This window comes from Rhea americana, unplaced genomic scaffold (genome assembly GCF_003343005.1).
Source record: "Rhea americana isolate MKP2758 unplaced genomic scaffold, rheAme1 scaffold_205, whole genome shotgun sequence".
In the NCBI taxonomy this organism is placed as follows: domain Eukaryota; kingdom Metazoa; phylum Chordata; class Aves; order Rheiformes; family Rheidae; genus Rhea; species Rhea americana.
Window position 1 is genome coordinate 1,267,231 of NW_028186206.1, and position 11,962 is coordinate 1,279,192.

Here is an 11,962-nt window from a genome sequence, read left to right on the forward strand (position 1 = left end):
ATCTTTGGGGAGAGGTTAGAAAAGTGCAACTGCAAAAAGTAGTGAACTTGAAAGACAAGGCAGAGATCGATATATAAAACTTTTTTTTGTTATAATAGAAGAACAGAACTTCGACTTGTGACACTTCTTTAAAGATATATTAACAGTAAGAAACTCAACCTTCCTGCCTCAATGAGAACTAGAAGTTTTATCTTTGTGTCCTTTTCATTCACTTAGATATATCTAAAAAAATCAAACAAAAAAACCCCCACACAATTATTACAAGAGAGCAGGATAAGATAACCATTACAGACTTTCTTTTTTAGAATTTCCAGTTTAACACACTTTCATTCAAGCTGATCAGCATAAAATAAAATCTAGAAAAGGTCTTATGTCTGTTCATCATGGTTGGACAGGAAGATGCACCAACATGGTTAACTCTCTAATCTCAGATATTTCTGCGTAGCACTATGCCGCTATGTATATATAGCCATAATACTTACTCCATTACTCATCACTCTCAGTGAAGCAACGATTTATAATAAAATATAAAGGAGGTGGTAGAAATGCCTCACAACATGGCGGTGGAGAGAGGGAACAGATAGGGGGAAGGAAAGGAAGGTGGGGCAAACTGTGGGCAGGAAATGAAGCCACAAAAATTAAGCCAGAAACCCCAGACAGAAATTCATCCATCACCATATTTGTAAACAATTGAAATCTTTAGTTTTAACTTTTTAAACTGGAAAGGGATTTAAATATATATATATATATATTTTAAATATAAAACTGTATTTTATAATACGTTTTCCTTTGACCGTTCCTTACAAGGTCAGTTACAAACAATAGTGGAAGTGTTATCCTTACTTGAGTTTATTTATAATCCTGTGGACCTGAAAGTTAGTAATGTCTGTCTCTGCTGATATCAACAAATTTCTATCATTGCCAGGTAAAAATCAAAAAAAAAAAGTTTAAGTTACTAACATTGAAAAACAATTACTGTAGGTGATGGTCAGAATAAGTTTTGTAATAACCATGTTAGAAAAGTAAATATTCCTTTAACTTCACATACTAGATTTAATCTGCAAGTCAAAACATAAAGAATACTTCACCTTTTCCAGTTCTCTTGGTATTCGCATGCACGTGTATACTCTCTCCCTCCGCTCTGTGTATTTTGCTTCATTGTGTTCAAGGAAATAGCCTCTCGTTAGCTCAGCACTGATGAACCTCAGCAATGAAAGATCTACATGTGGGAACACAAAGAGAGGATGTTTCAGGCATTAATTCCAAAGACAAAGACAAGATTGCTATGTTTTTGTTACCTGCCACGTGTTTCAGTTCTGTCACTTCTGCTCTAGAAGGTTTTTGCTATTAACTAGAACGGCAAATAACTTGGTATAGAAGCAGCCATATGAAAATCAAGTCGTATTCTCCCCCACTCCCATAGCCCTCCCAACAAGCAAAATAAGCTAATTTTGCCACCCAATCATTTTCACCAAACAACGTATTACTCCAAGACATCAGCCAAAAAAACTATACTGAATGCTGGGTGGCTCTGACCCTTAAATTGAGWGTTAGTGAGCTCTTATTTTGGACTTTCAAAAATCTATTTTCTTTCTGCAACATTAGCAACTTATTTAAAAAAAAAGCTTTCTGCAAGATTATAACGTTCATGGAAACACAATTTTAAGTCACTCAACACATAAAYAGTAGAAACATTCTGACTGATGAAAACAAGGCCTTTCAAGTCTTGAAAAACTATCAAGCATGTATAGAACTGCATTTTCCTCATAAAGCATTGCAGAAACTTAAAATATCTTCAATTTACATAGCTTACAGAAATATTTGACACTTTYAAAGCACTCCATTTCCAATTAGGAGTATTCCTTATGATATCTACACACATACTGAAACAATGATTAGCATTTGCTGAACACTTAAAACAAGCCCCAAGCTAGTAAGTTATTCAACATATCTGACCTTGCTGCTCAAGGAATTTGTTATATAAATTCCTTCCAGAAGTAAGATGAATGCTCTTCAGAAGCTTTCATTGCTCTACTGCCACCTAAAGGTTATAYTCAGCTCTTTTTTGAGTTTTAACATCCCAAGTAGACTCACTTCAGAAAACTAGAAGTAGCTTATTGTGGCCAATAAGTTCGTTAGCGTAGTTACTACATGTTCACTCTTGCTGAAGTCAACTCAARCTTTCAGTTGACTGTTGCTCAATTCCTTTTTGCCCACACTGGTACCTCTATCAGTGATTAAGGGTGCTCTCAAACCAGCTAAGCCATTTTGAAACTACTGGCCCAGATCCTGATCACACTAGAAAGGAAAATGACCATCAACTGGATGAAACAGTAACCAGGAAATTGCTAAGAGTTTTGAAGCAATGAAGGAGCCAACTTCAAAAGAAGTAAAAACAGAAGCAGAAGAGGAAGGGTATGCTTATAACCTACACTGCCTACGGTGAGAGGCACACAGACCTGTGTGGGTGTGATTAAAATTTTGGGGGATTACAGAAGGGTGTTTAGAAATTTGTAATTGTTCATTATYGTTCTGTGAGTGTCCAGTAGCGTGGCCTATCTCTTCTTCTGCTGATATTGACCACACATACAATTCACTAATCACTAGTTAATTATGCATCATTAGTAAGTTCCACCATGATTCAGTTTAAACTGTGAACTAGGTAGTTTTCCCAAAATARTTTTCTTGTGTAGTGATCACTGTAATTTATTATCACTGATCCACTTCTATTAGACTAAGGCTACTGCAAGACTTAAAGGTACTTTTAAAAAAACAGAGAGACATGTAGTTCAATCAGTAGTAAAAAAGTAGCAATATTGACATTTAAAGTTTCAATCTAAGTTCATCCCAGTGAACTAAAGACAGAACTYCATACCACTGAACAGTAAGTCTTAAAGGTACTTAAAAAGAGACATGTAGTTTATTGAGTAGTAAAAAAGTAACCAATGTTGACATTTAAAGTTTCAATCAAAGTTCATTCCAGTGAAATAAAGACAGAAGCTCATACCACTAAACTATTATTCAAACCTCCTGCAAATTTATTTTCTGAAGTCTTCCTTTCYAACATTTTCACATGGAATTTGTTTTTCCTGTATCCTTTCTTGTTAACAGAAAGCAAAACAAATCAAAACACACTACCATGAGATAAACTTAGGTGTGGAACAACAAACCRGCTACTCTAACTGCCTAGGGGTATATTCTTACACTGCTGGTAAACCACCTTCTCTAACTTAAAGAGAATGTACCTCATTGAAAAACTCATGTTTCCTGCAGGATAAATATGTGCACACAGCCAACCACCAAGGAGTAACTAATGGGCTGTTTGTTCCCACTCCACCCTACCTSACACAAACTCATTAAAGTGACTACTCTCGACAAAAAATAAATGATCTTTAAGTTTCCTTCACCTGGCTTTCAGCCTTTTTTCACCTGGTCTCCACCTTTTCTTTTACACTCCAGACTTAAGAGCTTGAAATAGTCAGTTCTTACGACTGAGGTTGGTCAAYACATGAGCGCCAGACTGCAACTGCAAATAATTTCTTCAGCACAGGGGAAGTGCCGGCATATATAGTCTCTCAGTCACCTTCCGCTTGAGTCCTTATTCCCACTCAGCATCAACCCTAGAGCCGTGCCAGCAAAGCTGTCTGTGAAGTAAATCAAGTAATGATCTTGTGAGGGGAAAAAAAAAAAAAAAAAAAAAAAACCACACGAAAAAAAAAAAAAAAAAAAAAAAAAAAAAAAAAAAAAAAAAAAAAAAAAAACACTCCACACCACTGTAAGCAAAGGAACAGGATGAGAGGCCAAGGGAGAACAGAGACATAAGTTGTCTGAAAAGTGCTGCTTAATTCAGCTATCAAAGCATTATTTAATAAAACAGTGTAATTTCAATTCAATTTCCTCTGCTTTGCAGTTAGAAAATTCTTAGACCTTAGCCTAAGATTAAACTGTTCAGAMAGCACACTCAAAAGTATTCTCATCCACCTCCTCACCTCAGCACAAAAAAAAAGAAAAAAAAAAAGCACAACTTTTTTCAAAATATAAGGGGCCAGAGTAATTTCTTCAATTATCTCTCAATAATGATTTACCTAAAGTTAAACTTCAACATACAGATAACCATTAACCAGAAACGGAGTGCAACACTTGCTCAAATGTAAAATCCACTGTGCCTCAATTTTCTGTTGTTACCTTATCATTATGCTGATCCTAAATGCTACAATTCCAGGCATTCATTTTGCTTCGACCAATTCTAAACACACACTTCCACGAACAACCGAATAAGTTAATACAACAATAGTACAACTCTAATTAACACACAGATACATACACAATGGTTATCTCCTCCTCCAGGCAATTTGCCTAAACAGTATAGGTTTTGCTGATACCATCTTGAAAAAAAGGAACGAAATCCACCACCACTTTAATGTAGTATAACACATACTGTTACAGTTAAAGATGAGAAATTTTGGGTTGCTATTTTAAGAGTGTGGGGGGKTTTATGTTTTCTTCTTCTAAGGAAWCAGAAATAGCCAATAATTTTAAACTATTCCTTAAAATTAAAAATCAACTGCTGGAAAGTTAGTCAGGAACATTTTCCACCTATCAAATTTTCTCTAAAGAAAATTATTTATTGAGCTACCTCTCAAGGATATCAGCATGCATCCTGAGCACTTCTTAAAAAAAAAAAACACAAAAAACTACAAAGCACTTCATAACACTGTAATCAAGCTGATTTATTACAATCATGGGAATTACAGCAGTTTCATCAATAAGCTCAATCAATGATGCTCTAAGTCCTGTGACACAACACATCCATCAGAACCTGAGACTGACATAGCACCTGTCAAGCTTAAAGGGAAAGCTTTCAGTTGTGCCAGATTAAGCTAAATCTTATTTTCCCTTTTTGATACAACCTGTGGTGCTACATTCAAGCCAACACTGAGGCAGAAATAAAGCCTAGAAATCTGAAGATCTCTTCAGGCACTTTTCACATTTTCAGCAAACCATTCCACTAAGAACAGTAATAAAGTTACTTACAAACGTAGTTAAATCACCACGACCACACTAAATTACAGTTTTTGTTTTTATGATAAAGCAGGGCTAGTTTTTTTTTTTTTTTTTTCAGAAAAATACACTGTAGACACAAGGAATAATCAGTTCAAGCGTAAGTCCACAGAAAATTGCAAATTGACAGAAAGGGCCACTACATCTTCTCCTCTTGTTTTTTCCCGCTCCTCTAAAATCCTTAGTTAGCGAATTATACTTAGGTAAGAAGACTTCTRCGAGCCTGCATGTCACTGCGAGACTCTAACAGTATTATCACTTCCTGCAGCAGAGGCAAGAACCATAGTATTTGTAACTATGCTATTTAACAAACGATATTAACCCACAAGTGTTTCCCGTACTTCAGCAACAGCGAAAGTTAAGAGCCTGCATCCGCCCTCAGCAGTGGAGTTACGGAAGCGCACAACCTGCTTAGGTCCGAACCCCTATGCTTTTCGCCCGGAAAACCGGCATTCTTTGCCCCCCCCCCCCCCCCCCCCCAAAAAAAAGGCTAAAAACCTGATTTTCAATCTCGCTTGCAGAGAGCCTTGTTATTTAAAAACACCCTGACAGTTAACACGCCACCTGGCAGCACGCAGGAACTTAACTGCCGTCATTCCCCTCTGTAAACGCGCCCGTACGAGCGGCGAGCCGCCCTCACCCGAGAGGCTCCGCTTCTTCCTCCTGCCCCGGTCGCTCTCGTAGAAGCCCAGCGTCTCGGTTCGCTGCTGCGGCGACGGCTGCTGCCCCGCGCCGGCCGGAGGCGGCCGGGACTCGCTGCTCGCCCACAGAGTCTTCGGCTCGCCCCTGCTACCGCCGCCCTCCTGCTGCTGCTGCTGCTGCTGCTCCTGGGAGCCGCCGCGCCGCCCGTCCCCGCCGCTGCCCGGCGCGGCGGCGGCGGCGTCGGGAACGCCGGCCATGTTCGCGGCCAGCCGCGCGGCCCGCTCCGCGCCCGCCGCCCCCGCGCCGCGCCCCTCGCGCTGAGTCATCACCGCGCGACACTGACGCGCCGCGGCCGCCGCTCGAGTGCCGCGCGCGGGGGGCGGGGAGAGCCCGCGCGTCGCCATCTTGCCGTGGCGCGGGCGCCCTCAGGGCGTGCTGAGCTGCCGCTAGCGCGGTGAAGCGCCGCGGTCGTCTGCGAGGCGCTTGGGCTGCAGGGCTCGGCCTCTCTAGTCCTCTCGGCGTCGGTGCGTGCGGAGGTGCACGTAAAGATACCTGTATTATAAAGCAGATCTAGTGGGTCCTGTGCCCTTTTCATGAAGAAAGCCCTGCATAACTGTCACAGGTCACTGCGGGACAATCGTTCAAACCCATTGCAAATAACGTGATTGATTTACACAATGCCATGCAAATAGAAAAGTGATTTGGAGAGGAGAGAGATGAATTATTAACTATAAAGCCAACAGGATTTCACTAAAGCCTAATGTGTGTTGGGCCAAAGTGTGCTCCTGAGGCCAGAGATTTGCTCTCCCAAGTTCATGTAGCGCTTGGCATGTGCGGACTCCAGAAGTAACCTGCTGCAGGGCTTTGTGCAAGGAGGAGCCGTGTTCCCTGAGCCCCTGGAAGCACGAGGCTCGCGGTGCCGCACCGGTGCGGGACTGCATGTGGGCCTGTTCAGGGAACCCACAGTCATCACCAGCCCCCAGCAGCCCAGAGAGCATGATCTGACCCAGCCAAAATCTGGTAATTAGTGGAGGGCTGAGGCTGGCAATATCATTAATTACAGCAGGCTATTAGCAGTAGTAAGGCTAATCGGAGATCATGTTAATGAAAAAAAATTTCCAGCCTCAAAGTGCTTATGATTTTTTAGAAGACAAAACAGATGAACATGAGAATCAGAGCTCAAGGTAACAGTGAAGTGGTTGTTGACAGAGGGAATTCACATGGGCGTTAGAACAAAATGCCATCCTGAATTTCAAGGAAAGAGCTCCTTCACATTCACTTCTCATATCCTTATCACACGTTCAGAGGCCACATTCGTTCAGCTTAACATTTAGGCACTCACCTAAAAGAAATCAAGAGTCCTCCTTTGTAAGACTGGTGCATATAGTCTTCCTCAGTAGATCAACCTCTGAGTTAGTGGAAAATAGACACACCTCAAAGAGCTTTTCAGACCTTGGATAGATTTAAGGTGCCCATTTCCACTGCCATTAATGGTTCTAAATGCCTAAAAACAGGTAGGATTAATCCATAGCTTTTTCTGGCAGTGGAATGCTTTTTACAGGCATTCACAGTGTGTAATAGGAATATCACACAGGAAGCTAACAGTGATAGCTACTGCAGTACCTGTTACCAGTATTGGTAATGATGTTCTCCTAACATCAAGTGCAAAGAGCTGGTGAAAAATAGGATGCTGGACAAAGAATCCCAAGAAAGAGCTGAAGAATCCCTCAATGAAAATGCTGTTGCAGTCCATGCAAAGTTACATGTCACCCTGAGAAACATTCTGCTTCCCTGCTCCCAACTGTATATAATAGACATCCATAATACATCCATAAAATGCACTGCATGATCTTTAAGGACAAGCAATTGTCACAAATTTGCTATCAGTCTTACACAGATGAAGACATTTGCAGCATCAAAATCATGTAAAAAGCATTTTTTTTTCCTTCAGGCCTATGGAGAAGCTATCTAATTAAATGCCTGTACCAGTTGTGACAGCACCCATATTTACTATTCAGGGGCTGACCCCAGACAACCTTGCTTAGTGTACAAGTTCTTCCAGTTTTCTGCTTGAAGAAGCTCAGCTGAAGGCATGATAACAGGATGACTGCAATGTGGTTTTGCTGGCAGTTCACTCATGTTTTTGGCGTGGCAAAGCCCACCGAGCAGCTAATGTCATGTTACTACCCACAGCTGCCTGGTGTATGTTTTCCCTGTGCTTTATATCAAGTATGTAACAATTTACTAGCTAGAGTTTTAATGTGTTCTTTTTCATGTGGAAAGATGTGTGTATTTCAACTATTACATGTGATATTTTGGCTAGTTGGACATTTCAAAAGGGTTAAGTGCAGCAAAATTCATTTTCAAGATATTTGAATTGTTGAAGAAAAAGCTAAGACACTCTGAAGAGAAAAGTTGTTTAGTGAAAAATTCTACCAGTGTTTATGTAGGAAGTAGTGTTTCATTATGATATCTGCTGTTGGGAGTTATCTAGGGTCATGTGCTGCTTGGGCATAAGAAGCTGCATTTTGTTGCTTTCCATAGCTTATCTGTTAAGAGGCATGCTACTGAATGACTCTGCAAAGAGACAGAATCCAGTTTGCAGTTTCATACCCATTCACTAATCTTTTTCCTGAGGCGATTTTCATAGAGCAAGACACTGTCCTGTATACATTTCTGCAAGTGAGTTTCTCTTCTTTTCCAGGAGAGAATTAGCAAGTGAGGGAAGAAAAGGGGAACTGTATCAAAATAAATGACTCCCTCCAAGGAGAAAAAGCAGTTTCATTCATACAACAGCAAGGAGCATTAGGATAGTAATGGAGTGACTGCAGGACTAAAAATTAATAGTTACTTGCATTTTTTTGGAAATAAAAGCATTGCCAATTTGGGAAGATTTGTGCAAGTTGCTTCATTTTTTGCCTTAGATTGCCCATACATATATTAGTGATTACCTACCTATCTCCACATTTTCATTCATTGATGTTTATAATGTGTCTTACACATAATCATCATGGAGGTACTTTTGCTAATTTGATGTCAGGAAATTTTTTTTCTGACACTTTCAAGTATTAAAACTTCTATATTATATACAGCATGGTTATATTCATTGCTGCAACTACTCTGTCTCCTAGTGAGGATAGTCTGTTTCTAACATCTGTTCTTATGTGGCCTAAAACTTTTCCTTTTTTTTTGGTAGTGGAAAAGAAAAATCTAAAGGGCTAAGGGCTATTAAGAAGACTCAGAAAATGGATAATTATTCTCTGCAGTGCTCTTTTTGCTGGCAATCTTTGTTCTCTTTGCAGATCTTGGCATCTACATCATTTAGCCCTACCAACTCAGACATCTTAGAGAAAGATATCTTAAGATCTATCATTGTTATTAAAAAAATTTACACACACTCACATGCACATAAAAAATATAAAAACAGGTGGTCTATTAGTGAAGTGTGCTAACAAAAACTCTTTTTTAAGAGAGTAATACAAACATGGAAACAAACTTTATCAACAAAACGATAACTAATAGGAAAAATAAATTATGGAGATAGATGTAAAGATTAAGAAGTATGAGAGAAGTCTTGGGAAAAGTATGGAAATTCAGTGTATTACATAAAACGAAGGTAAATGAAATCTGAAACTACATTAATTTAGCCAGAAAGAATAGGCAGATGTTAAAATGATGATAATAGCAATGTGATACTCATAACTATGTACAAAAACATCTGGTACCTATCTTTCACTGTAAGCTTTTTGTCACTGACACTTAAACTTCTATAGACTTCACGATATTGTTCAAAAAAGCCTACATACTAAAAATATCAGTAGTTTAATGGTTTAATTTCTTGAGTCTCTTACAATAATTTATATTGAGTTATTATAGTTTTCAATGTGATTTTCAGTCTTTCTTCATTATTAAAAATGTCATCACCACATGCACCTTCCATGAAGAAGCAGGTCAACAAAACTCATGTCGAATTCAAAGTGCAATAATACTGTTTTTTCCACAATAAAATCTTTTCAGACCCTTTTATAATACAAACAAATTATTTTATGTTAGGTTTGTGATGTTTAGCTCATCGATCCACTTAATATGTGGGTGCATATTTGTTCTCCTGCTAGAGGCAATGCATCTCTTAGCAACAACTGATATTAAGAAACTTAGTTCTAAATCTTTCCAAATCGCAGCTGTCATATATTTGCAAGGTACAAAAGGATTGGTTGGAAGTATAGTCTAATTCTGTCTCAGTCAGTTCTGTTTGGTAGTTGAAGTTAAAAATATCTGTTTACGCCCACAGAAGAAAAAATCATGTAAAGGTTCTTTCCTCCATTTTATGTCTCACATCTAATCAGTACGTGAATTTTTGTATGGGATAATCTTTACATATGAAAAATACTCTGTTTTAGAAATTGTGTGTATAGAGAATATCCAGCAGTCTGTGTGTTTCATTTGTTAATTTTGTTTTCTTATCTATGTTATAAAATTAAAGATAGATTCCCTTAGAGTATACTGCATTTTTTTTCTGAGTTGCAGGCTCAGTAAAGATTATATTGATTCTTAGGTAAACTAATGGGCATTACTCAACATCAGCATGTCCTTGAATAATCCAAATACAAATAGCATTATGCTATACTACAATACCTGGAAATCAGATTTGATTTTTCACTGGTATATTTCCATTATTTGCTTACTTTGGATACTGTACTATACGGCACAGCAGCTGCTCCATAGATAAAATCAATGGTTCTGTCCAATAATAGCATAATTTTCCACATCTATCGTCTTCGACAAATTTGGAAGAAGTCATTCTTTAGAGATATTTATATGTGGCATCTTATCCCAGGACCATAGTTCAGAAGTTTGAGGAGGAACAAAAGGCAGAGGCATGGAACACTAGTTTAGTATTACAGGCTTTTAGAAACATGTCCTCAGTATCTTAAAAATAAAGTTCTTAATATCCTTTGCAGTTTGTGTTCAGGCTTCTAGGAGTTACCTGATTTAATATTTTTTGTAATTATCAGATATCCTGAGAGTTTTTTCAAGGCAGTACTTTCTTTCTAATTCTCAGTGCCAATTTTTTCCTGCACATGATCTGATAGTTCTCCATTTCTTTGTGCAAAGATTTCCTTGGGGTTTGTATCTCAAGCAAAACCTCGTGACTCAAATTCCTGCCTATATTGGAGCAGATATTTGAAACTCTGACATCTATTACACGAGAGAAGCAGCAAATAATCTTTGCAACCCCTACATAACTAAACTCAATGATAAGTGGGACATTTCCCTTCAGGATTTATTTCAGAGTAAATTAGCAGGGAAATGCCTGTCTCTTAGATTCCCAATTACTTTGTCACAGCATCCTAAAGTGTTGAGAGAAAGGCTTTATAATATTTTTTTCCTCATCGCTTGTTACATATGTGTAGCTGCACTGTATAACATTTGAAGATGGTTCTTTGCATGCGACTACACAAGTTGGTTTTAAGTGTTAAAAATAAGGGTGAAGCTGTCTTTGATTCTACCCTTAGCTACTGTCTCAGCAGAGGTAAACCACAAGTCAGGTGTAAGGGGAATAAGTGGGAGTAAATCTGCAGAGAAAATGCATATGGAAAGAGCGGTCATGAGGGCTCCAAAAATCATGAGATGGAAAGAGAAGAGCATGAATCTTGGCAGGTAAGCATATATTTCCTGTAGCTAAGAATGAAATTCCCAGTATTGGACAAAAAGTGGGCTTTTTTTTCTTTAAGTGTCGAAAGATAATTTACCTTTAAGAGCAGGTTACCTCACAGATAAGGTTAAATCTACCATTTTCCCCTATTCTACAGATTTAGGGAATTTACAGTATGAGTTTTCAATCATGCTAGGCCCAAATAGAGATGTTACAGGAATCTGTTACAAGAATCATTAGCAATGAAAGTTGCTGGAAACCGTCCTACTGATTTTAGTAAACTGAAAATCTCAGCCCACCCAACCAGAACATCACTATTACGATAAAGTAGGCAGATATATATATCAAGAGCTTCAAAGCTTTTGCCTAAAATTAGATTCTGATATTTTTAGACAGGATCTTAAGTCTCTCACTTCTGGAAAGCATCTCTGCTCAGGAGAGACCTGAGATGTTTTTAATTTAAATGTAAGGGTAAGTACTTTCCCAGTTTGGGGCAGTAACAATGTGTTCTTCAAAAATGTTGAGCCACTGGCAGGAGCTACTAAATCACTTAGAAGTTTTAAGACTCAGTGTTAGATTTTCATTTGAAAACCATGGCCCAAC

At 38.7% G+C, this 11,962-nt stretch overlaps 1 protein-coding gene across 4 annotated transcripts in view; it reads right to left on the reverse strand.

The window, feature by feature from the left end:
• The window catches only part of TAPT1 (transmembrane anterior posterior transformation 1), a 46,517-nt gene extending 40,488 nt beyond the window's left edge, over nt 1-6,029 (reverse strand). Inside the window, exons 1-2 of one of the 4 annotated variants that reach the window (XM_085304256.1) lie at nt 5,702-6,029; nt 1,089-1,219 (exon numbers count right to left, since the gene is read on the reverse strand). In XM_085304256.1, the coding sequence (XP_085160382.1) occupies nt 1,089-1,219; nt 5,702-6,029 (459 nt within the window). Of the gene's footprint in view, nt 1-1,088; nt 1,220-3,407; nt 3,490-5,625; nt 5,674-5,701 lie in introns of those variants that run through there. The other 3 variants (XM_085304257.1, XM_085304258.1, XM_085304259.1) reach the window with 3 other exon arrangements.
• Nucleotides 6,030-11,962: the final 5,933 nt, after the last annotated feature.